Here is a 23,644-nt window from a genome sequence, read left to right on the forward strand (position 1 = left end):
CCTGTCAGAGGGCAGTACGGCCCCTCAGCCAATCTTTCTCTATTTTGTGGCCACGTGTCATGTCCTTCACATGACTGGCAGCTTTGTGAGGGGCGCCACTTGGTGTACGGCACAAAATGATGCGGAGACTCCTCCCTACTTCCATCCCTCTCACACTCATCCCACCCTCTACAAAGTTCTGACAGACACACCCACCCATGAAGACTCCTCCCTGCAACAATCCCTCTCATGCTCATCCCGCCCACCTAAAACGTTCCGACTTGCTCACCCACGAGGAGTCCTCCCTGCATCCACCCCTCTCGCACTCATCCCGCCCAGTTAGTATACAATATTCATAGTTCGAGTCAGTGTGTTTTTAGGTTATCTAGTAAAGTAAGGAGTATAACTTGTCCAGAGGATGACGGGGAATGGTCTAAGTTGTATGCTCATAGGAAAAAGTGAGTTTTGAGGGAGGGCTTAAAGATTTCAAAGATTGGAGAGTGGTGGGTGTGTTGTGGTAGGGAATTCCAGAGGAAGGGTGAAGCACGTGAGAAATCTTGTATACAGGAATATGAGGAGGTGATTCTCGAGAAGGACAAAAGAAAGTCATGTGCAGATCTGAGATTTCAGTTGGGTTGGTATCTGGAAACTAGTAAGATGTACAGGGTAGAGAGATTGCAGCGAGCTTTGCAGGTTAGGGTTTAGAGTTTGAAATAGATCCTCTGGTTAATTGGCAAATTAATACCCCCTTCGTTCTCCTTCTGTTCTGAAGAGGGGGCGTGGCATTGGGTGGGAGGGATTATTCCCCCACCAATTACAAATCTGCTCTGAGCCAAGAGTTTGTATTCTCCTTCTCAGCCACAGCAAGATAGGGTGACGACGTACCTTTCAAGCTGAGATGCATGGCACGTTCAACCACAATGTTGGCTGCAAAGGTATTCTCTAAGTCCACAGCATTTGGCTGAGGCTCGGAGACTGTGGGGGGCTGGTCAGGCCGTGAAAAGCTCTTCTTTCCCCCTGCATGAGTATTCAGCCTCCTGTCCTCATCCATAGAGATGTCCAATGCCGCCTCCTCCTCACTGAGGCTGTGGTCCTCAGCGGAGCTTGTGCACTGGGCGGTGACTGATGGGTGATAGGCGGAGCCTAAGGATAGGTGAACTCTCACTGCTGCCCCCTGCAGGCTGGCCACATTACGCTTAAACAGGGGATAAACTCCTGCAGAGGAGACAAAACAGGTTCAACCCAAGAGTTCGATACACTGAATGGTATATTAATTTGGAAGCACAAATACAATAACTGTAGCTAAACAACTAAACTCAAATAATAGTGGACAACATACAACCTGCCAACATCCCTGGAGGTCCTGTAAAATATTTTTGACTAGCTGAAGACCCGCATTGCTTGGGAATGTGTTTGGTTGTTGCTGGGTCTGAACACTTTTTCTAACCTTGACACAATAATGTGAGAATGGAAGCAATTTATATTTTCTCATTGAAATCAAGCAAACAAATCTGATTGGTTGTTTGTGGCTCTGCCACTTTTCTGAATTTGAATCCCAGTCAACTAATGACTGACTGCAGCAGGATTGAAGCCTCTGCCATTAACCGTGTAAAAATGGCAGCATTGTAAATATTCCCCTTGAAAATCAGTATGTGAATTTTGATTGGCTGTTGTAGGCTCCAGCCACTTTCCTCAATTTTAATCCCAGTCACCCAGTGACCAACTGTGACAAGTTTGAGAACCCTGCCATACATTTTTTAACCTTGGATACCAAGGGCTTGATTCACTAACCAGCGCTAAGTGTTAGCGCCGGTGTAAAAGCCCTTCTTTGCCGCTGGTGCGCGCAAAGCTACTTGGTGCGCCTATAGTAGTGCGCGGTGCGAAAATAACTTCGCACCCGCTGCCTCTTAAACGTCGCATCTGATGCGACAATAACGGTGCATCGGGTGCCCTCGAAGCGGCGCATTAATGCGCTGTTTCAGGGGCACCCGATGCGCCGTTATTGTCGCATCAGATACACGTTTAAGAGGCAGCGGGTGCAAAGTTATTGTCGCACCGCGCACTAATATAGGCGCACCCACGCTGTGCACGCAGCGAGTGGGACTTAGACTGATGTGTGGGCTCAAAATACTTAGTGCCGTAGTTTGCGCCCACTAAGCACTTAGCGCCTGTTAGTGAATCAAGCCCCAAGTGTCCAACTGTGCCAACTTTGGGGACTCTAGCTTTCCTGCTGAAAATTGACATGAATGCGTGAAATCTGATTGGCTTGAACACATCTTTGCAGGAAATGAGTTGCATGCAGGCTCACTGGTATGAATCAACCAATCCTAAGGCAGGAACCTTTATGATTTCTGTGGTTTAATTTGAGAATGCTGCAGCATTTATGGAGAAAGAGGTTCCTCCAGTATTTATTGCGTTATGTTTTGCTGCAAGTGTAAGCTTTGAGTGCAAAAGTGTACTTACAGTATAAGGAAAAAAAGTGCACAGGGCAGATACTCACCTTAAAGAGTAACGGTCAGGCTGCAGAAGCTAATTTAAACCTCTATTCTCCTGTGTTAAACAGTTTAGAAGGAAGCCAAAAAGGCATTAGTGAAGATAAAAATCTCTCTTACCTTTGATGTGTGCTTATCAGCAAAGCTGTTAGACCCAAGCAGGACGCAAGCCGCATACTATACTGCAAAGCATTCTGGGGCCCTCCCCTCGGCTGCTAATGAGACGTTACAGCAGCTTGTAATCAGTCCAGCGCGTAGCACTGATAAATCTCCTGGCAGAGTACACTGCAGGAGTCCGCTATTGTTCCTAGCCACATGGCTAATTAATATTCACTGCACACTAGTGTTATTCAGTACGAGCTTTTCTGTGATCAGGAAGCAGGCAGGACATGACGACACATTTGGCTTCATAGAAGACAGAAAAACATGTAAGCTGCCATGAGCTGTCAGGAGCATCAATCTCTGCATATACTATATAAAAATTCTGTGAAGTACAAACGTGGACAGTGAAATGCATATGTAATGTAAGTACAGCCAATCTTTAGCTACTGATATATATGTGTTTATTTTCTCTGAGACCTTATACCTAACAGCTCCTCTTTAAAAGGAAACATGTAATGATTAAAAAAAAAAAAAACAACACTTACCTGGGGCTTCTGGCAGCCGCCCTCTGTCTTCGCCAGTACTCAACGAGCCTTCAGTCCCCCTCTGCGGCTCAGTTTTACTTTCGCCGACTTGCAAGTCGGGGCCGCTGCACCTGTTGAGTACTGGCGTGGGCACAGGGCAGCTGCAGGGGGCTTGTAGAAGACCCAGGAAAGTAAAAAAACCCTTTTTTTTAATCATTACAGGTTTCCTTGAAGTGATCTCGAGAGGGGGAAGCCTCAGGCTTCCCTCTGTATTCTGATATTACCTGTCGCAGAGTGCAGCTCCTCTCCATATCGGTGCCGCGCAGCTCCTCTTCTTGCAGCAAGGCCGCGCAGTAGACACACAAGCAAGGCCGCGCATGCGCAATAGCACAGAGCCCGCAGCTCCAGCTTACTGCGCATGTGGGCTATTGCGTTGCCACGCTGCAAGAAGAGGCCCCGATATGATTAGCATCAATGCCTTGTTGCTAATCTTCAGGGGGGGCCACGCTCAGCAACCGGGGACATGAGAATACAGAGGGTAGCCTCAATGGCATCCTGAGGCTTCCCTCTCTTTAGGCATCTCATTTTGTGCCCAAGCTTCGGCTCAGCTACTCTTTAGATGCAGCAAGTCTCTGGATAATCCGGAAGCTTCCCACATTCCCCTTGAGCTTGCCATTCTAACGCTGGGACCCACTGAACCCCCATGACAAGCGCTCTCGCACAGTCATGCTCCCACTAGTGAAGGAGCGTGGCTGCATTGCACAGGCACCTCGATCGCGCATGAGCAGCTCTGTGTTACTGCACAGGTGCACGCCGTTAGTGTGCCTGCGCACAGATGGGAGTGCAGCCACACATTTTCAGAGGGTCCCAAGCAGTGCTCTAGAGGAGGATGAGGAAAACCTCTGGAGGATCCTTCTAGCAAGGTAAGTATCTGACTTTTTCCCCCTTAAAGTCACAGATTCATTTCAATATTAATTTGCGCCTTCATTAAGGCTCACATCAGCTACATTTTATCCCTTTTTCACTGTGCACACGACGTACCGCTAACAGAGAGAGTGCGGGAGGTGTTGGCTGCCAGAGTGGTCATGTCCACATAAGCAGAGCCGAGAAGACGGTCCGTATCTTGAGGTCTGGGTCCGCCTGTGTCCTTCCCATAAGAGCGCCAGACCTGGATCTCTAGCTTCTCCTCTCGCAGGTACCACACCAGCGGCTGGTGCTTCAGCAGTTCAAGGCTTCTAGTCTGCTCAAAGGCTACGGTGGCCTGTTGGCCATCTTCAGACAAGACTGGTCTACTCAAGGGGGAGCAGATGGCATCTCTATCGTACACTTTGTAGCGCAGGTAGCAGTAAGTCTTTTTGTGGACTTGTTTGTGACCGGCCAAAAGAAGAAAACGCACCGGAAGCCAGATCTTTGGAATGGTGATGGAGAGATTGACCAAGTCTTCCTTCTCCCAATCGTCTCCAGCCCTTCCACTGATTTCTTCCTCCTCTTCACTCCATCCTAACCCACGAGCCACCTCCAGGACTCGTTCCCTGTCTGAGTGATGAGCGAACCCAACTGAGAGCTCCAGACCTCCTACTACGTTACTCAAGACTCCAGATGGGCTTGTTAGACTGGAATCCTCGGGCAACATCACTGGGTACCAGCCTGATATTCCTAATAAGGAGAGAAAGAACAGGAACACTTATGAAAGCAGGAAGTATAAAATCGTGAAAATTGTGTATAATATATACAGGGAGTGCAGAATTATTAGGCAAATGAGTATTTTGACATCATCCTCTTATGCATGTTGTCTTACTCCAAGCTGTGTAGGCTCGAAAGCCTACTACCAATTAACCATATTAGGTGATGTGCATCTCTGTAATGAGAAGGGGTGTGGTCTAATGACATCAACACCCTATATCAGGTGTGCATAATTATTAGGCAACTTACTTTCCTTTGGCAAAATGGGTCAAAAGAAGGGCTTGACAGGCTCAGAAAAGTAAAAAATAGTGAGATATTTTGCAGAGGGATGCAGCACTCTTAAAATTGCAAAGCTTCTGAAGCGTGATCATCGAACAATCAAGCGTTTCATTCAAAATAGTCAACAGGGTCGAAAGAAGCGTGTGGAAAAACCAAGGCACAAAATAACTGCCCATGAACTGAGAAAAGTCAAGCGTGCAGCTGCCAAGATGCCACTTGCCCCCAGTTTGGCCATATTTCAGAGCTGCAACATCACTGGAGTGCCCAAAACCACAAGGTGTGCAATACTCAGAGACATGGCCAAGGTAAGAAAGGCTGAAAGACGACCACCCCTGAACAAGACACACAAGCTGAAACGTCAAGACTGGGCCAAGAAAAATCTCAAAACTGATTTTTCTAAGGTTTTATGGACTGATGAAATGAGAGTGAGTCTTGATGGGCCAGATGGATGGGCCAGTGGCTGGATTGGTAAAGGGCAGAGAGCTCCAGTCCGACTCAGACGCCAGCAAGGTGGAGGTGGAAGTGGAGTACTGGTTTGGGCTGGTATCATCAAAGATGAGCTTGTGGGGCCTTTTCGGGTTGAGGATGGAGTCAAGCTCAACTCCCAGTCCTACTGCCAGTTTCTGGAAGACACCTTCTTCAAGCAGTGGTACAGGAAGAAGTCTGCATCCTTCAAGAAAAACATGATTTTCATGTAGGACAATGCTCCATCACACGCGTCCAAGTACTCCACAGCGTGGCTGGCAAGAAAGGGTATAAAAGAAGAAAAACTAATGACATGGCCTCCTTGTTCACCTGATCTGAACCCCATTGAGAACCTGTGGTCCATCATAAAATGTGAGATTAACAAGGAGGGAAAACAGTACACCTCTCTGAACAGTGTCTGGGAGGCTGTGGTTGCTGCTGCACGCAATGTTGATGGTGAACAGATCAAAACACTGACAGAATCCATGGATGGCAGGCTTTTGAGTGTCCTTGCAAAGAAAGGTGGCTATATTGGTCACTTATTTGTTTTTGAATGTCAGAAATGTATATTTGTGAATGTTGAGATGTTTTATTGGTTTCACTGGTAAAAATAAATAATTGAAATGGGTATATATTTGTTTTTTGTTAAGTTGCCTAATAATTATGCACAGTAATAGTCACCTGCAGACACAGATATCCCCCTAAAATAGCTAAAACTAAAAACTACTTTCACAATTATTCAGCTTTGATATTAATGAGTTTTTTGGGTTCATTGAGAACATGGTTGTTGTTCAATAATAAAATTGTTCCTCAAAAATACAACTTGCCTAATAATTCTGCACTATATATATATATATATATATATATATATATTTATATTTATTGTATTTATCAAGCGCCAACATATTACGCAGTGCTCTATATATATATATATATATATATATATATATATATATATATATATATATATACGTAGTTCCCGGTTAACAAACGAGATGGGGACTGTAGGTTTGTTCTCAAACTGAATCTGTCCGAAAGTCTAAACACTGTGCCATCTCTCTCCTCTCTATGCTCTCTTGTGCCTCCAGTGTCCTTCTCTATGTCACCTCTGATCCCCCGTGCCTTCAGTGTCCTTCTCTGTGCCATCTCTGCCCCCTGGGCCTTCTGTGTCAGCTCTGCCTAAAATATCCACCTCTGTGTCACCTCTGTTCCTTCAGTGTCCCCCTGTATGTCACCTCTGATCCCCATACCTTCAGTGTCCCCCACTGTGTCACCTGTTCCTTTCGTGTACTACAGCAAAATACAGTACAAGTACCGACAAGGATGTTGGCTATGGCGCAGTAGCGGATAAAATATTTACCTTCTTGAGTTACAGCGTAGTACCAGATTTCTAATGGGCTCCGGTGGTAAAAGCAGAGACCTGGGCTCAGCAATATCCACCTGAGCCCATCGGAAAGATGCTACTGCGCTGGAGTGCGGTAGGTAAATGTTTACATCGCTGCTGATTGGGGGCTGCCAGGGCTGGATCCTGAAGGGTGAATAGGACGGGTGAAGTCTCATTAGGATCCAGAGGCTTCCCCCTCCCCAGACAAGAGGATTTTCATTTTTACTGTAAAAACATTTTTTCTTTGACTTTTTTCAAATAGATTTTCTCAAAAACAAGGTCTTTTTTTTAAGTTTTTTTTTCACTTGTTCCCACAAGAGAGACTCAAATTTCACATTTTCAGGCTGTTCGTATCGGTGGGTCATTCATAAGTCGGGGTATGTAAGTCAGAGATTGCCTGTATCGCTACAGATTATGTTTTTAGTTTGTCTCTGTAAAGTCCCATTCCTCACCCGATCTCTTGGCAAGGAGATCTCTGCCTGCGATCCTCACCACGCCTAGATGGTGGTCGTGGGCCGGATGACTCTTCCCGACACCTCCTGAGGAAAGAAAGAGGTTTGAGAATAGAGCAAAGTGTCAGAATCGCCCAAGTACGCTGAATGATGTACCCGGAATGATTTGTGGTTCATATGGCAATGGCAGCAGTACATAAGACAGACGTTGGCAATGTGAGAAATGTACATTGATACAAGCATGAGAAGAAGCATACATTCGGCAGGGTGTGTTAATCTCCATTCTGGCTGCAAGCCAAACAGGAAGCGAGGTTCTCTAGTGCTCACTTCCTGTAGCCGAAATTCAAATTGCGCGGAAGTATATTGAAAAAAAATATGCTTCTGCACATGTGTTCTGCAACTCTAGCCAATTCAGAAAAAATCTGAGTTGTCACAGACTTACATGACTTCCGGTTCCCCGCACGTCACCACCCATGCTGGCCACAACATGCTGGTTCTCCTGCGTTGGCAGTGTGTAATATTGGAGACTTCCGGCGCATCGCACAGGTATAAAACGCCCCATAGGCTGTTCACTGGCCTAACGTTACCCTGCGGCAAAACAGGGTAAAGCAATGCGCCAGTGTAAAAGGGCCCTAAACAGTTAGGGTGTGGGGCAAGTCCTGCACAGGAGTGCTTGGAACTTAAAATTTGGGTTGGGTGTTTGGGGAAATAATGCCATTCATTCTGTATCGCTTCTCTATTTTTGTTTAAAGGGACACTGTAGGGGGGTCAGGGGAAAATGAGTTTAAGTTACCCGGGGCTTCTAATGGTCCCCCGCAGACATCCTGTGCCCGCGCAGCCACTCACCGATGCTTCGGAGCGTACTGCGCAGGCACAGACCATACTGGGCCTTCACAATACACTCCTGTGACAACAGGGGAAGCGAGGACACGGCAACGCAGGCGCAGTGGATTTCAGACTTTAAAGTCAGAAATTCCAGAAGTGAACCGGAGGCGGGGCCGGAGCATTGGGGAGTGGCTGCGCCGGCACAGGATGTCTGCAGGGGACCATTAAAAGCCCCGGGTAAGTTTAACTCATGTTCCCCTGACCCCCCCTACAGTGTGCTTTTAAACCCTAGCAGACCGCTCCACACCAATTGGCGTGAATGCAGCGGCAGCCCCGCGTGAAGTCATGGGGCGGGGTTTTGCAAGAGATTTAGCATGTATCTCCACTTGAATCATCAGTCTCCCAGTGGCGATTGCCGCTGGGAGATTGTTCTGTACAGTGCTGTCATCTACGGCACAGAGAGTGATTGGCTCTCATAGGCTGATGTCTATGAGAGTCGATCACTTTGATTGGCTGGCAGGGGGAGAGGTTTTAATAAAACAAAAAATAGTAATATTTATTAAAAAAAAAAAAAAAAAAAAAAGACACAAATATAAATAAAAATAAACAAACATCCCAGCAGGGATCACAGCCCACCAACAGAAAGCTCTGTTGGTGGGCAGAAAGGGGGGGGGGGAGAGAATCACTTGTGTACTGAGTTGTACGGCCTTGCAGCGAGCCCTTAAAGCTGCAGTGTCCTAATTTGCAGCTGGGAGATTTGTATCAGCTGTAACAAAGAAATGTTTTTTTGCTTAAAGGTTATTATGCTGTTGGGTATCTTTTAGAGCAGAGAGGAGTTCTGAGTTCAGGTCCACTTTAAATAAACTTTGATAGTGAGAAAAAAATAATAATGCCATCCAAGGGGACTAGAGTGCCTTAGTTGGGATGACCTGAAAGGGGGGACTACAGTTCATCAGGATGACTGCTTGGGGGAAGAAGGTGCCCCTGCACCTGGTGCTCTGAAACGGCAGCCCAATGGGATAAGCTTGAAGATGCGACTGCCTGGGTGGGAGGGGTCATGGGAAATCCTGGTGGCCACCAGGTGGCATCAGAGAGCACAGAGCTGGCTATTCACAGATTTGAGGAATGAGGGATCGGTTACCAGGGGTGACGCTCTGGTGGTGGATGGACATGACGATCTCGGAGAAGTGAAGAATCTCTGCCAGGCTGCAAGCCTCTCCGCTGCTCTTCTGTGTCACTATATTACAGGGGAACTCCGAGTGGTGGTCAAACTCCGGGCAGAAGCTGCGTGCCACGGTCCGCGTATTGCGACTCTCCACCTCTGGTAAGAAGGACGGGCGGATGATGATGAAGGCGTTCACCCCGACGTCTGCGCTGTACTGAAATGAGGGGTCCTGTTCTGCCAGAGCTCTGACAGTGGAAAGAGACCAATTATAAAGACAAGTCCATAACAGAATGGAAAAGGCAACCTTTGCTTAGTTATGGCTATAGGGGTCGCCTGCTGAAAACTTAAAGGGAACCTGAAGTGAGAGGGAAATGGAGGCTGACATATTTATTTAATTTTAAGCAATACCAGTTGCTTGGCTGTCCTGCTGATCCTCTGCTTCAAGTAGCTAGGGATGATCACAGGTATGCAAATTATTCCGAGTTGATGCAAATGTATGCAAAATGTTATGCAAATGTTTGCGCTTGAAAATGAACCAATCAATTTGAACCTGGGTTGAAATCGATTGGTCCATTTTCAAGCTGCATACATTTGCATAAAATTTTGCATAATTTCAGAAGAATTTGCATCTCATTGTTCATTCCTACTCTAAAGCTACGTACACACATACGACAACGATTGCTCGTTGTGGACGACGAACAAACTTTTAATTGACGAAAGAGCGACCTAAGTAAAGTTAGTTTTTAAAGTTGTGTAACGATCTGATCTTTAGAACGAACGTTACATCACGTAAAGCAACTATTGCGCTTGCGCATAAAAATGAAAAGTTCCATGGAGAAATAGCGAAATGCGCATGTCAAGCCTAGTACAAATGACCGTTTCCAACGATGTACTACTTTTGCAAACGATCGTCGTTGGAAAAAATCCGCCAAGCTAGATCGTTCGTTTTTAACGATCTAGCTCGTCCGTCGTTAGACTTAATGGTCGTTGGTTGCTTTTTTTTTAAACGATCGTTGTTTGAAATGATCGGGGAACGATCGTTTCAAACGACTATAGTCGCATGTGTGTACGCACCTTTAGTCATAGAGCCTGAATAAGCATTCAGATTTGATGCTCTAGAATGCCTTCATTATTCAGGATAGCCACTTTTGCACTCATTTTTCTGGGTTCAGCATCAGAAAAACTTCCTATACCTATATAATCGCAGTATATTACTGTGTACTCCCCCCCCCCCCCCTTAGTATTACTTAGCCTAAGCTGCTTAGCTAAGCAGAATTCGCCTCCCGGTCCAATACCTGGGAGATCCGGTATATTTTGTACTGGCTTAGGAAAGATCATTAAAGACACATTCCGCAGAGCTGCACTTGACGGGACTAATGCTGTTGCCACCTGACACCCAACAATGCACAAATACTGACTAAATAATTTATAAATACATATAGTAAATAATAAGCAATTTTATTACTGATGTTATTTTTTCTTACAGTTCCTCTGTAATTGATCAGTGATTATCTAACACATAATCCTCCCTCCTGGGTGATGTTAGTTTGCAGGTTAGGAGGAGGTTTCCCTCATCACTACGGGCTGCCTTTTATTTAATATTTTGTCCTTTAATTGTAATTTGTTTCAATTTAAAGCTGCCCTGTGAAGAGACACATTTGTGAAGGTGGAGTACCAAAGCCTAATTAGCACTTTCCCAGAATGTAAGGCTGGAGTCACAGTGGTCAGTTGCATAACACACGCCTTAAAGGGAACCAGAGATGAAGCACCCTCATGTATTTTACCATATATATCAGTGGGAACATTAGAGAAAACACCTACCCTGCTCTCTGTTTCATTCTGCACTGCTCAGCTTGCTTCTAATCAGCCCTGATAAAATCCCTGACTGAGCATTCTGTCTGGCTTTCCTCAGGAATCATTAGAGCCGAGTCTGTCTTCTCTGATGTCTTTTCAAGCCCAAGCCTGCCCCCTTCTGGCTCTGCTATAATGATTCAGCTATAATGATTCCTGAGCAAAGCCAGACTGAATGCTCAGTCGTGGATTTTATCAGGGCTGATAATAAGCAGGCTGAGCAGTGAAGGATTAAGCAGAGAGCAGAGCAGGGTAGGCGTTTTCTCTATTGTTCCCACTGATATATATGGTAAAATACATGAGGGTGCTTTGTCTCTGGTTCACTTTAAAATGTGTGTGAACTGCTATGGAGACTGGCTAAAGACTTTAAAGAGACTCTGTAACATCAAAAAGATCCCCTGGGGGGTACTCACCTCGGGTGGGGGAAGCCTCGGGATCCTAATGAGGCTTCCCACGCCGTCCTCTGTCCCACGGGGGTCTCGCTGCAGCCCTCCGAACAGCCGGCGACAGACCCGACTGTAAATTCAATATTTACCTTTGCTGGCTCCAGCGGGGGCGCTGTGGCTGCTTTCGGCTCGGAACTAGACGGAAATACCCGATCTCAGTCGGGTCCGCTCTACTGCGAAGGCGCTGGAGACTTGCGCCTGCGCAGTAGAGCAGACCCAACGGCGATCGGGTATTTCCGCCTACTTCGGAGCCGACAGCCGTCAGAGCGCCTGCGCAGGAGCCAGGAAGGTAAATATTACGTCACGGCTGTACGGAGGGCTACAGCGAGACCCCCGAGGGACGCAGGACGGCGTGGGAAGCCTCATTAGGATCCTGAGGCTTCCCCCACCCAAGGTGAGTACCCCCCCAGGGGACATTTTGATGTTACAGTTCCTCTAATGCAAAGCCTGCATGCAGCAAGTTAGAATAACGCAGTCTATTACTGTGAACAGGCCCATAGAAGAATATGGGCAGTGAGAGGACATGCAGAATTTTTCTGCAACACAACTGAGCACTGTGAACTTAGCCTAAAGGGTGAAAAATCTAGGTGTGCAGATTGGTCCCTCTTCTGCCCTTTAAATAAGACAGTAGGAGAACAGAACTGCCAAAAATGGCCACTGCAGAACCACACCCCCACTGTGTCACACCGCAAAGTGAAAAGTGACACTGGCGGTATATATAGCCCAACTAAACTACACAACCAAGTTATTTAGGTTAAAGAGGAACTCCAGCCTAAACAAACATACTGTCATTAAGTTACATTAGTTATGTTAATTAAAATAGATAGGTAATATAATCTCTTACCCACCCAGTTTTAAAAAAACAGGCAAATGTTTGATTTCATGACGGCAGCCATCTTTTTGGTTGAAAGGAGGTGACAGGGAGCATGAGACACAGTTCCAACTGTCCTGTGTCCTGAGCACCTCTCCCAGTTGCTAGGCAACGTGAATAACATAGGAAATCCCATCATGCTCTGCACAGCATCAGGGGAAAAAAAGTCTGGGCTTTTTTCTTTGATGGGTGGAGCTTAGATAAAAATGCAGCTAAAAATGATGCTTTGGTAAGAAAAACAAAGTTCTGATGCTGTGAAACTGTTAAAGAAACACCAAGCCTCTTCAGTTCTACTGAGTAGATTTTTAGTCCGGAGGTTCACTTTAAGAAGTGCAAGAAACCTTTGCAACTGAAGTTTTGAAATTTAAATTCACACCACTGCTTTTCTGTGATTGGCTGCAGCTAACAGACTTAAAGGGAACATGAAACGATAGAAGTTTTGAGGCTGCCATATTGGTTTCCTTTTAAACAATACCAGTTGCCTGGCAGCCCTGCTGACCTGAAACAAGCATGCAGCTAATCCAGTCACTCTTCAGTTAGAGCACCAGATCTGCTGCATGCTTGTTCAAGGTCTATAGCTAAAAGTATTAGAGGCAGAGGATTAACAGGACAGCAGGGCAATGTGCATTGTTTAAAAGGGAACAAATATGGCAGCCTCCATTTAACTCTCACTCCAAGTTCCCTTTAGCATCAGGTTACAATTGCTCATTCCCAGTTTCCTTTGAATTAACAGTCCCGCCTCCTCATTTAGACACATTGGCCCATGTGCAATTAACTCTTTCTCCTGAGATTACTCCTAGGAGATAATTTTCCATATTTTATTTATAATTTTCAGCATCTTAAAATTGAAAAAGTACCAAAAAGTGGGTGGAAAAATACTGCCGTATCAAAACTATTTTATGTATTTTCTCGTTTGCTGGCGATTTAAAGGGCATTTTATTGACACATAGGCATACAGTATTTATTTTCACATTTATTGAAAACATCGCTTAGGAGAAAACTCAGGAGAAAAAATTGCCTATGGGCCATGGTTTCTACTGTAATACAGGGATGCTGGGAAAAGAACCCTGAGATCTATCGCTCTTCCCACTTTGCATGTCATATGATCAGGCAGACAAGCAAGCATGAATCTCGGGAACAAGAGCATGAAAGGTTTTCTTGCTTACTGACCGGTGTGGGTAGAGCCTTTTAAACAGAGGGAACATCACTGGTAAAAAAAGTTCAATATTGAATGCAATTCATTTTGGAAGCAAATATCTTCCATAAATGCAACTGAATACAGCTTGCATTGTAGTTGTTTTTTTCATTACTAGATTTCCAGCTTGTTGTTTTGGTGCAGAGGGTTAATGATTGCTCATATGGTCAGGAATGACTGACCCACACGCCAGCTGAATCCAGAGAAGAGAGGAAGCAAGCTGTATGTGCAATGCAGGCACATTTAGCTAAGAGAATGGGTATTCTGACCACCGCTTTGTTACTATACACGGTTTACATTTCCTTATTCTGTTTACTAATACAATTTGCCTTCTTCAGCTTAGGGTTTACTTAAAGAGTAACTGTTAGCCCCAAAAATGAAATTTAAATCTCTATTGCAATGTTTTATTTACTTTTTAAGGGAGCCAAAAAGGCAATGCAGAAGTTAAAAATCAATCTAATTTTTTTACTATGTAGCCTTTTCCCCAGGACGCAAAGCCGCATATCAGATACTGCTGAGCATGCAGAGCATGCCTAAGTCTGCCTGACCCCCCTCTCCCCCCCAGGACCAGGTGCCGATATATTCTCACATCAAACAGCTGACCGCTCTGACACGGAGAGAGAGCGGGAGCACTTCCAGCGGCGCCACCGCAGAGCAGCCGCCGCCGTGCATCTCTCTCCTGCTCGTGATTCTCTCACATGTGACTCGGCGGCGGCTGCTCTGCGGTGGCGGCGCTGGAAGTGCTCCCGCTCTCTCTCCGTGTCAGAGCGGTCAGCTGTTTGATGTGAGAATATATCGGCACCTGGTCCTGGGGGGTAGAGGGGGGTCAGGCAGACATAGGCATGCTCTGCATGCTCAGCAGTATCTGTTATGCGGCTTTGCGTCCTGGGGAAAAGGCTACATAGTAAAAAAATTAGATTGATTTTTAACTTCTGCATCGCCTTTTTGGCTCCCTTAAAAAGTAAATAAAAAACTGCAATAGAGATTTAAATTTCATTTTTGGGGCTAACAGTTACTCTTTAAAGGGATACTGTAAGGGGGGGGGGGGGGGTCGGGGCCCCGCCTCCGGTTCACTTCTGGAATTTCAGACTTTAAAGTCTGAAAACCACTGCGCCTGCGTTGCCATGTCCTCGCTTCCCCTGATGTCACCAGAAGAGCACGGAGCAGACACAGACCATACTGGGCGTGCGCAGTACGCTCTTGGTGACATCAGCGGGAGCGAGGACACGGCAACGCAGGCGCAGTGGTTTTCAGACTTTAAAGTCTGAAATTCCAGAAGTGAACCGGAAGCGGGGCCGGAGCATCGGGGAGTGGGTGTGCGGGCACAGGATGCCTGCGGGGGACCATTAGAAGCCCCGGGTAACTTCAACTCATTTTCCCCCAACCCCCTACAGTATCCCTATGTCGGGCAGGGGGTGCTGCGGTTCTGACTGGACGTAAGCTCTACGTCCCATTCACCGCACGTCCCCGCCATTCCCGTCGCTTTCTCCCCGCCGCAATCTGCTCGCCCCCCCGTCTCTATGACGGCAGAGCACTGTGAGCCGGGCAGGAGCCGTTTTCATTGGCTCCTGGCCCTGTCATTACTGTAAGCCGTTCCCATTGGCAGAGAGAGCAGCCTGCGGCGGGGACAGAGCAGGGATTCGTCGGGATGCGGCATTTTAGTGTACCAGCAGCCTCTGGTCCTTGAGGGGCAGAGGCTGCTGGTACCAAAGTGGTTAAAGAGGAACTGTAACAAAGGATTGAAGTTCAAGCCTTTCAGTAGCTGATACCCCCTTTCCCATGAGAAACCTTTACCTTTTTATGAATAGATCATCAGGAACATCTGTATGGCTGAGGTTGTGGTGAAACCCCTCCCACAGTGTGATGTCATGACCTAGGTCTTGACATCACACTGTGGAGCCTTGTTGCATTGTGGGAAAGAACGGCTGTTTCCAACTGCCAAGCAACCAGTATCTCCCTCTGTGCATCTGTATATGTATAGAAAAACAACCTTTTAACTTATGCCTATTACATTGTTGGGGGGGGGGGGGGGGGGGGGGGGGGGTGTTATAGATAATGACAGTTGTGCAGTCTTTTTTTTCATGTCTACCAGCAGTAAAGATGATGACCTGCAGGCTGATTATGGATCAAACAATATGAACAAATGACATGGCGAATAACAATCATTTCTTGATCTCTCTTCTTAATTTTAGCTTCTCACTTTGCAATGTATTGATTTATTTTTGTCCCCTTTTTGTTGAAGTTCCTGTTTTGAGACTTGGATTTTGGAGTCATGCGAGGACAGATGCAGGAGAAGCAGCAGGAAGGGAGGGCATACCTGGCAGCAGCCTGGAGGCCGGTGGCTCGATGAATCTGGACAGAGATGGACACCATCCGAGTAGCCAACATCCCCACTGGACTCCTGAGTGACCGCCTGTACGTCACGTTTACATTCAGCAGCCCTGGAGGAGAGACAGTTTCCAGGTGTTAGAGGAACGATCAGCACTGCTATAGGTGCACCTACATCTACTGAGATTGTGGCCCGATCGAACATCTGACTTGACAATTTTATCGAATCGGATTAAAATTGGTGGCACAAGAAGTATGCCCGATCAAGGATTTGACCCATTCCGGGCTGTAGTTTATAGTCAATTAAACACATTTTTTCAGGAGAAACATACATACATACACAGATATGTAAATCAGTCCTTAAAGAGAGACAAATGAGGAGGAAAGAGTGACAAAGGGACTGGGTTCCCAAAGAGGGACTGTCCCTCCAAAAGAGGGACAGATGGGAGCTATGAGGACATAGTTCAGAAACATGAAGTACACAACCCCCAGGATTCTCTGCAGAGGAAATAAGAAGTTATATCTACCAGAAGATGCAGGAAGAGTGTCAGTGGGGCTCTCGCTCCTCAGTGTCAGTGGCAGACAGAAAGCCTGGATCCCCACTTCCTCCCGATGATGCATGGTCACCATAGCACAGAGGCGGGACAACGGGAGGACGGCTTTGGCCACCATCTGGTCCCGGACGTTGGGATAGTAGTACCTGCAATAGATACCAGCATGTGACTTTATTATACATAAATTATACACAACACAGTCATTCTTGTTCAGGAAGCCTCTGTGGAGTCCAGAGTTTCAGTCACTATAAAAGATATGCAGACAAAAGAAAAATCAGTTAATTTGCCCTTTTGACCACCCTGAGACTAGTACAAAAATAGATTAAGAATTTAAAAATCAAGAATCCGGAACTTTATTGTATATTGGTACGGATTTAAGCATACAGGTATTGCTCCTCCCCTTGCATTGTAAGTAACGGATGCAGAAGAGGCAGCTGTCTGGCTGTCTCGTGATCACGCTCTCTACCCCCCACCCCCCCCAATGAAAGGTCCTTTAAACTCCCAAATTCAGATGATTGCTAGATTCCCTCAAGGCTACAGCAATGTCTTGCTTGGGCTTCTGGCTGAGGCTTAGTCATCTTCTGGAGGAGTGGCCTCTGCGTTCAGTGACCAGTCATCCTACAGTAACACCTGGGAGGGTGGTATACGCACCAATCACTGGAGAAGACCGATGCTGTGAAAGGGCAGTGCCGCTGTTCTGGCACTAAACCTTTTTATGGTAAAGCAAATTAAGTATGGTCCTGTGTTAGTTGTGGCGCAGATATGCTGGCATCAAACAAACAAAACATTCATTCAGGTAATACCTTTAAACTGTGCCTATAGGCACAGATGTCCTGGCACCCTAGACTTTGCCCCCATGAACCTACAAACCCACACCAAACCTCACCGCAAGTGTGCCGGCTGTCCCAGAGGTCACTTCTCCCTTACTTCCCTTGCCTGTCATAGGTAACTACAGGTGCCTCTTAGTATTTGGTAGCCAGAAGTGCCCCGGACTGAAGGGCGATCTCATCAGTGGAATACCGAGAGCAGATTAAGTAGCCTCTCAGTTACACTCTCAAATGGTCAAATAAAATACGTGGGTTTTATTCACAGTAGCACATTTTATTTTAAAACTATGATGGCCTAAAACTAAGACCTAATTAATTTCTCTTCGATTCTTTTCTTATTATTCCTGTTAATAAGGAAATTTAGATTAAAATAATTCTTAGAATAATGTACCACCCAAAGAAAGCCCCCAAGATACAGATAATTCGGTTGTGACAAGTAGTGATAAAGAGATTGGTGAATTAAAGGGAGGAGCCCTGACAGGTGAAAATTGGTCTGGTCTATTAGGGTAAAAACCCTTGGGGGTGAAGTGGTTAAAGAAAACCAGTAAGTAAAAAAGTGCCCCTGGAGCATACTTTCCTCGGGAAGAGGAAGCCTCTGGATTCTAATGAAGCTTCCCCCGTCCTACTTTGTCCTCTCTTTCCATCGCTGGCTCCCTTGAACAGCGCACGGCAATAATATTTACATCTGCGCTCCTTGCGCATTACCAGTTTGGCGGAAATAACTGAACCCTTTACTGAGCAGTCGCATATGCGCCTGCATGTACCGCCTACAAATCTTGTTGGTAGATTTTCGGCCATCGCTGAAGCAGAAACATTTATGATTATATTGGAATGGATGCAATGCAGGGTCAGGATGTAGACTGCATAATAAACACAGAGCAATGGGTAAATGGAATTTGAATGTATGGTTGACTATCTCACTTTAAGATGTTCCACAGTGGAAGATGGGTAACGGATAAAGTGGGTAATGATCTCTGGTTTTACCTGAACTGGGGAATTTTATGAAAGGGTTGATAATAAAGCCCTGAAGGAAAACCCAAATCCAACATCAAGTGTAATCTTCCTGACAGTAATGCGATATCTACACGGATCAGTTTGTTGTTGAGAGATCTCAGCCTCCCCGAGCCTCTTACCGGCACCAGATTTCAAACGTCACCCCTCCTCCTCCTGACAGGCCTTGCATGGAGTATGCACTGAGCAGCAGCCTCTGTACCGGGGTCTCTGATGGGGCCACCAGCGTATGGCTCTGCCGGTCATTGAAGACGGGATCCGGCACACACAGTGTGGTGGCTGTCCTCACTGCCTTCAGGGTGATACCTGAAATACAACAAGAATAAACTGTATACTCCCATACAGCAGTAGCAGTGCTAATCCCCCAACTTCCTGGTCAAACAGCAAGCTCCTCCCCCCAGAGCCCTTGGCGCACCTGTCTCTGGCAGTCCATCTCCTGGGCCCGGAACTGAAGACTGTACAGGGAAGTAGTACTGCACATAGCAGTCTGCTTCTCCCCACACTGTAGACTGCAGAGGAGTCAGACCCTTCACACTCTCCACGTGGATCTCAAACACATGATCGGTGGACACATCTGCTGCTCTGCACATCTGAGAAGAGGACAACGCCTGTTACTGACACATCGTACGGCTCAATGCAATATCATCGGATTGCCATATCACCGACTGTCCTAAACACTCAGTGTGATCAATCCCTGCCATGCACTGATGAGAACCAAAATCTCGAAACAGGCTGTATGCGCCAGGGCTGTGGAGTCGGAGTTGGAGTCGAGGCAATTTTGGGCACCCGGAGTCGGAGTCGTTGATTTCATAAACTGAGGAGTCGGAGACGGGAGTCGGGTGATTTTTGTACAAAATCCAGAGCCCTGTTAAGTATTACACTAAGGAGTCGAGGAGTCTGAGCCATTTTGGGTACCTGGAGTCGGAGTTGGAGCCGTGGTTCCAGAAACTGGAGTCGGAAGATTTTTGTACCGACTCCACAGCCCTGGTATGCGCGTTGGGTTGATGTGGCTCTGTATAATTGTAAGCTATCGGCTTGCTATACGTCAGTGGTTCTAGATGTAAGATACTATGAGGAGCTGGGCACATCCAGTTAAAAAAGGACCTTTATTGAAGATAGGTTAAAAATCGATACATGTAGTCAGCCTATTACGTACTTTGGAGCGTAGCGCTGGCAGCGCACGCTCCCTATTGGCTAAGTCAGGGTGGATGACCACTTCCGGTCTGCACCTTCCGGTTTGTGGAATGCAGTTGGCGTCCCGGAAGTATTGAATGTGGCGATCGTGGATGCGCTCCACATCGTCCTCCACCTTCTGGCTGCCTTTATGTGAGTACTGTATTTAAGGGGTGATGTTTGGGGGGCTCGGTGTCCTGAGGAAGCGCTCCTATGTAGAGTGCGAAACAGCTGTTGACGATCTTTTTCATGCTTTCCCCTCTCTCTCCTGGCTGACTGTTGCTGTTGTCTACATGTATCGATTTTTAACCTACCTTCAATAAAGGTCCTTTTTTAACTGGACGTGCCCAGCCGCTCCTATCTTCATAGTATCTGGCTTGGTGGAACTGTTTTGGGATTGGAGCATTCCGGAGTGACCCAGTGTAGTGGTCCTGTGCACCTCTTCTCTTACTTATGTTGGTTCTAGATGTAAGCCTAACAATGCGATAGGCTAAAAGGCATTTTTTGTTTTTTTTAATATAGATATACATACTGTATGCACAGGAGATACTGGTTGCTTGTAAGTTGGAAATAGCATTATTTCCCACAATGCAATAAGGTTCCCACAGTGTGAGATCAGGACCATGGTCATGACATCACACTGTCTGTGGGAGGGGTTTGACCACAAGATCAGCCATACAGACTCCTCCCCAATTATCTATTTGAGAAAAGGAAAAGATTTCTCATGGGGAAGGGGTTATCAGTTACTGACTGAGATGAAGTTCAATCCTTGGTTAGAGTTCCTCTTTAACTACTCTACGACCGCTCCATGCCAATGGGCATGGCCGCGGCAGCCCCAGGACCGCCTAACGCCAATTGGTGTCAGGTCCTGGAGCCGGCTAATGCACATCTCGCTCCGCCTCGCCTTCAGTCTACGAGCGGTTATAGCCGATCGGGAGACTGTTAGACGGCACGATCGGCGTCTATTTACATGTACAGCGATGCGATCGGCAGCAGCGATGTACTGGGGACAGCTGTGTCACACGGCTGTCCCCTCCATGGGCTAGGCAGTGATCGGCTGCCATAGGCTGAAGCCTATGACAGCTGATCACCCTGATTGGCTGGCGGGGAGAAGGGAGGGAGGGAGCAGCGGAATAACAATAAAAAAAGGCATTTTTATTTTAAAAAAAAATGTATATAAAAAAATGAAAATAAAATAAACAACTGTGGAGTAATCAGACACCCCCCCCCCCCCCCCCCAACAGAGAGCTCTGTTGGTGGAGGGAAAAGGGGGGGAAATCACTCGTGTGCTGTGTTGTGCGGCCTTGCAGCTTGGCCTTAAAGCTGCAGTAGCTCATTAAGTAAAACATAGCCTGGTCTTTAGGGGGGTTTAAAAATGCGGTCCTCAAGTGGTTAAAAGAGGAACTAGAAAGGAGGTGTACAGTGAAGGCCAAAGAGCCATGCAGAGTGCTCAAATAAGCAGCATTATTTAAAAGTATATGAGCCAAAGCTGCATGCTGTTGCTGTGGTAACGTACCACACTTTCTATACCCATGCAACAGTCATCAAATGTTTGAGCCGTAGATAAACATCACTTCTTATTGCCTCCCTCTTCCATATGCTCACTGGGCCGATTGGTACCTCTGTATGGCTGCACAATGCCCTGCCCTCTCATCCCACAATGCAACAAGGTTCCCACAGTGTGATGTCAGGACCATGGTCATCACACTGTGCCATACATACCCCCTGATGATCTATTAGAGAAAAGGTAAAGATTTTTCATGGGAAAGAGGTGAAAAGGGGGGTGAAAAGCAGTGAAAATGACCATTGACCAATGCACACTTCCTAGGCAATGCAAAATTGCTCTTGTGCTTCTGAATTCTAACCTGTCACCTACCTACACACAGCTCAGACAGTGCATGCATGCACTGGCACATGCGAACGCGCGCACACACACACACACACACACACACACACACACACACACACACACACACACACACACACACACACACACACACACACACACACACACACACACACACACACACACACACACACACACACACACACACACACACACACACACACACACACACACACACACACACACACACACACACACACACACTTCCTTGCTACAGCTTTCATACTGATACATGTTCTGTTGTTTCAGCACTTGTGATATGTGTCTGCAGGACTGAATAGTAAAAAAAGAAAAGGATTAATGCAGAAATAAGATTTTACCTCTGAGCCGGGCTGAGGAGGATCCAGGCAGTGAGCTGGTCGTAGCAGAGGGGCCAGCGGAGCTTCCTCCTCGTTCCTTAATCTCTGCAGCGCCACCACTTGGTCGCCTGACCCCATGGCAAGGAGAACCTTCAGCCTGCCCTGCTCTGCCCCGCTGAACACATCAATGACCGGAACAAAGCTGTCCACCGCCACCACCGGATACTGCGCTTGCAGCAAGAGGCGGCAAATCTTCTGGTCACTAAGAAAGAATAAGAATGTTAATAATAATAAAAGAAACAAGACAAACTGCATTTATAATTATTGTGTATGTACTGAATATAGCACTAACATCTTCTGCAGCACTTTACAGAGTACATAGCCATGCCACTGACAGAGTACATAGCCATGCCACTGACAGAGTACATAGACATGCCACTGACAGAGTACATAGACATGCCACTGACAGAGTACATAGACATGCCACTGACAGAGTACATAGACACGCCACTGACAGAGTACATAGACATGCCACTGACAGAGTACATAGCTATGTCACTGACAGAGTACATAGACATGCCACTGACAGAGTACATAGACATGCCACTGACAGAGTACTTAGACATGCCACTGACAGAGTACTTAGACATGCCACTGACAGAGTACTTAGACATGCCACTGACAGAGTACTTAGACATGCCACTGACAGAGTACATAGACATGCCACTGACAGAGTACATAGACATGCCACTGACAGAGTACATAGACATGCCACTGACAGAGTACATAGCCATGCCACTGACAGAGTACATAGCCATGCCACTGACAGAGTACATAGCCATGCCACTGACAGAGTACATAGACATGCCACTGACAGAGTACTTAGACATGCCACTGACAGAGTACTTAGACATGCCACTGACAGAGTACATAGACATGCCACTGACAGAGTACATAGCTATGTTGCTGACTCAATTTCCAAACTTAAAGAGGAACTGTAACGACAAAACGGCCCCTGGGGGGTACTCACCTCGGGTGGGGGCAGCCTCAGGATCCTAATGAGGCTTCCCACGCCATCCTGCGTCCCTCGGGGGTCTCGCCGCAGCCCTCCGTACAGCCGTGACGTAATATTTACCTTCCTGGCTCCTGCGCAGGCGCTCTGATAACTGTCGGCGCCGAAGTAGGCGGAAATACCCGATCGCTGTCGGGTCTGCTCTACTGCGCAGGCGCAAGTTTCCGGCGCCTGCGCAGTAGAGCGGACCCGACGGAGATCGGGTATTTCCGTCTATTTCCGTGCCGAAAGTCGCCACAGCGCCCCCGCTGGAGACAGCAAAGGTAAATATTGAACTGACAGTCGGCACAGTCGCCGGCTGTTCGGAGGGCTGCGGCGAGACCCCCGTGGGACAGAGGACGGCGTGGGAAGCCTCATTAGGATCCGGAGGCTTCCCCCACCCGAGGTGAGTACCCCCCAGGGGAGGTTTTTGTTGTTACAGAGTCTCTTTAATAATTGTAATCTAAACAAATCAAATACTATTTTCAAAATGTTCATGGTTCCATTTTGGGTTTAGCTGGACTTTAAAGGTAATCTGAAGTGAGCATTATATGGAGGCTGCCATATTTATATAATTTAAAATAATATCAGGCGCCTGGCAGTCCTGCTGATCCTCTGCCTCTGATACTTTTAGTCACAGACCCTGAACAAGCATGCAGATAAGAGGTTTCTAACAAAGATTATCTGCATGTTGGTTTTAAATGTGTGGTTCAGACACTGCTGCAGCCAAAGAGGTCAGCAGGACTGGCAGGCAGCTGGTGGTCAAATGGAAATAAATATGG

The 23,644-nt window shown here is 46.8% G+C and overlaps 1 protein-coding gene across 1 annotated transcript in view; it reads right to left on the reverse strand.

Annotated features, from left to right (window-relative positions):
- The window catches only part of C2CD3 (C2 domain containing 3 centriole elongation regulator), a 91,178-nt gene that overhangs the window by 28,583 nt on the left and 38,951 nt on the right, over window positions 1-23,644 (reverse strand). The window contains exons 16-24 of the mRNA XM_068266629.1: window positions 21,833-22,073; window positions 18,849-19,023; window positions 18,556-18,739; window positions 16,569-16,741; window positions 16,031-16,154; window positions 9,327-9,595; window positions 7,361-7,447; window positions 4,139-4,753; window positions 865-1,194 (exon numbers count right to left, since the gene is read on the reverse strand). Of these exons, the coding sequence (XP_068122730.1) occupies window positions 865-1,194; window positions 4,139-4,753; window positions 7,361-7,447; window positions 9,327-9,595; window positions 16,031-16,154; window positions 16,569-16,741; window positions 18,556-18,739; window positions 18,849-19,023; window positions 21,833-22,073 (2,198 nt within the window). The remainder of the gene's footprint in view (window positions 1-864; window positions 1,195-4,138; window positions 4,754-7,360; window positions 7,448-9,326; window positions 9,596-16,030; window positions 16,155-16,568; window positions 16,742-18,555; window positions 18,740-18,848; window positions 19,024-21,832; window positions 22,074-23,644) is intronic.

The sequence above is a fragment of the Hyperolius riggenbachi genome, chromosome 2 (genome assembly GCF_040937935.1).
Source record: "Hyperolius riggenbachi isolate aHypRig1 chromosome 2, aHypRig1.pri, whole genome shotgun sequence".
Taxonomy (NCBI): domain Eukaryota; kingdom Metazoa; phylum Chordata; class Amphibia; order Anura; family Hyperoliidae; genus Hyperolius; species Hyperolius riggenbachi.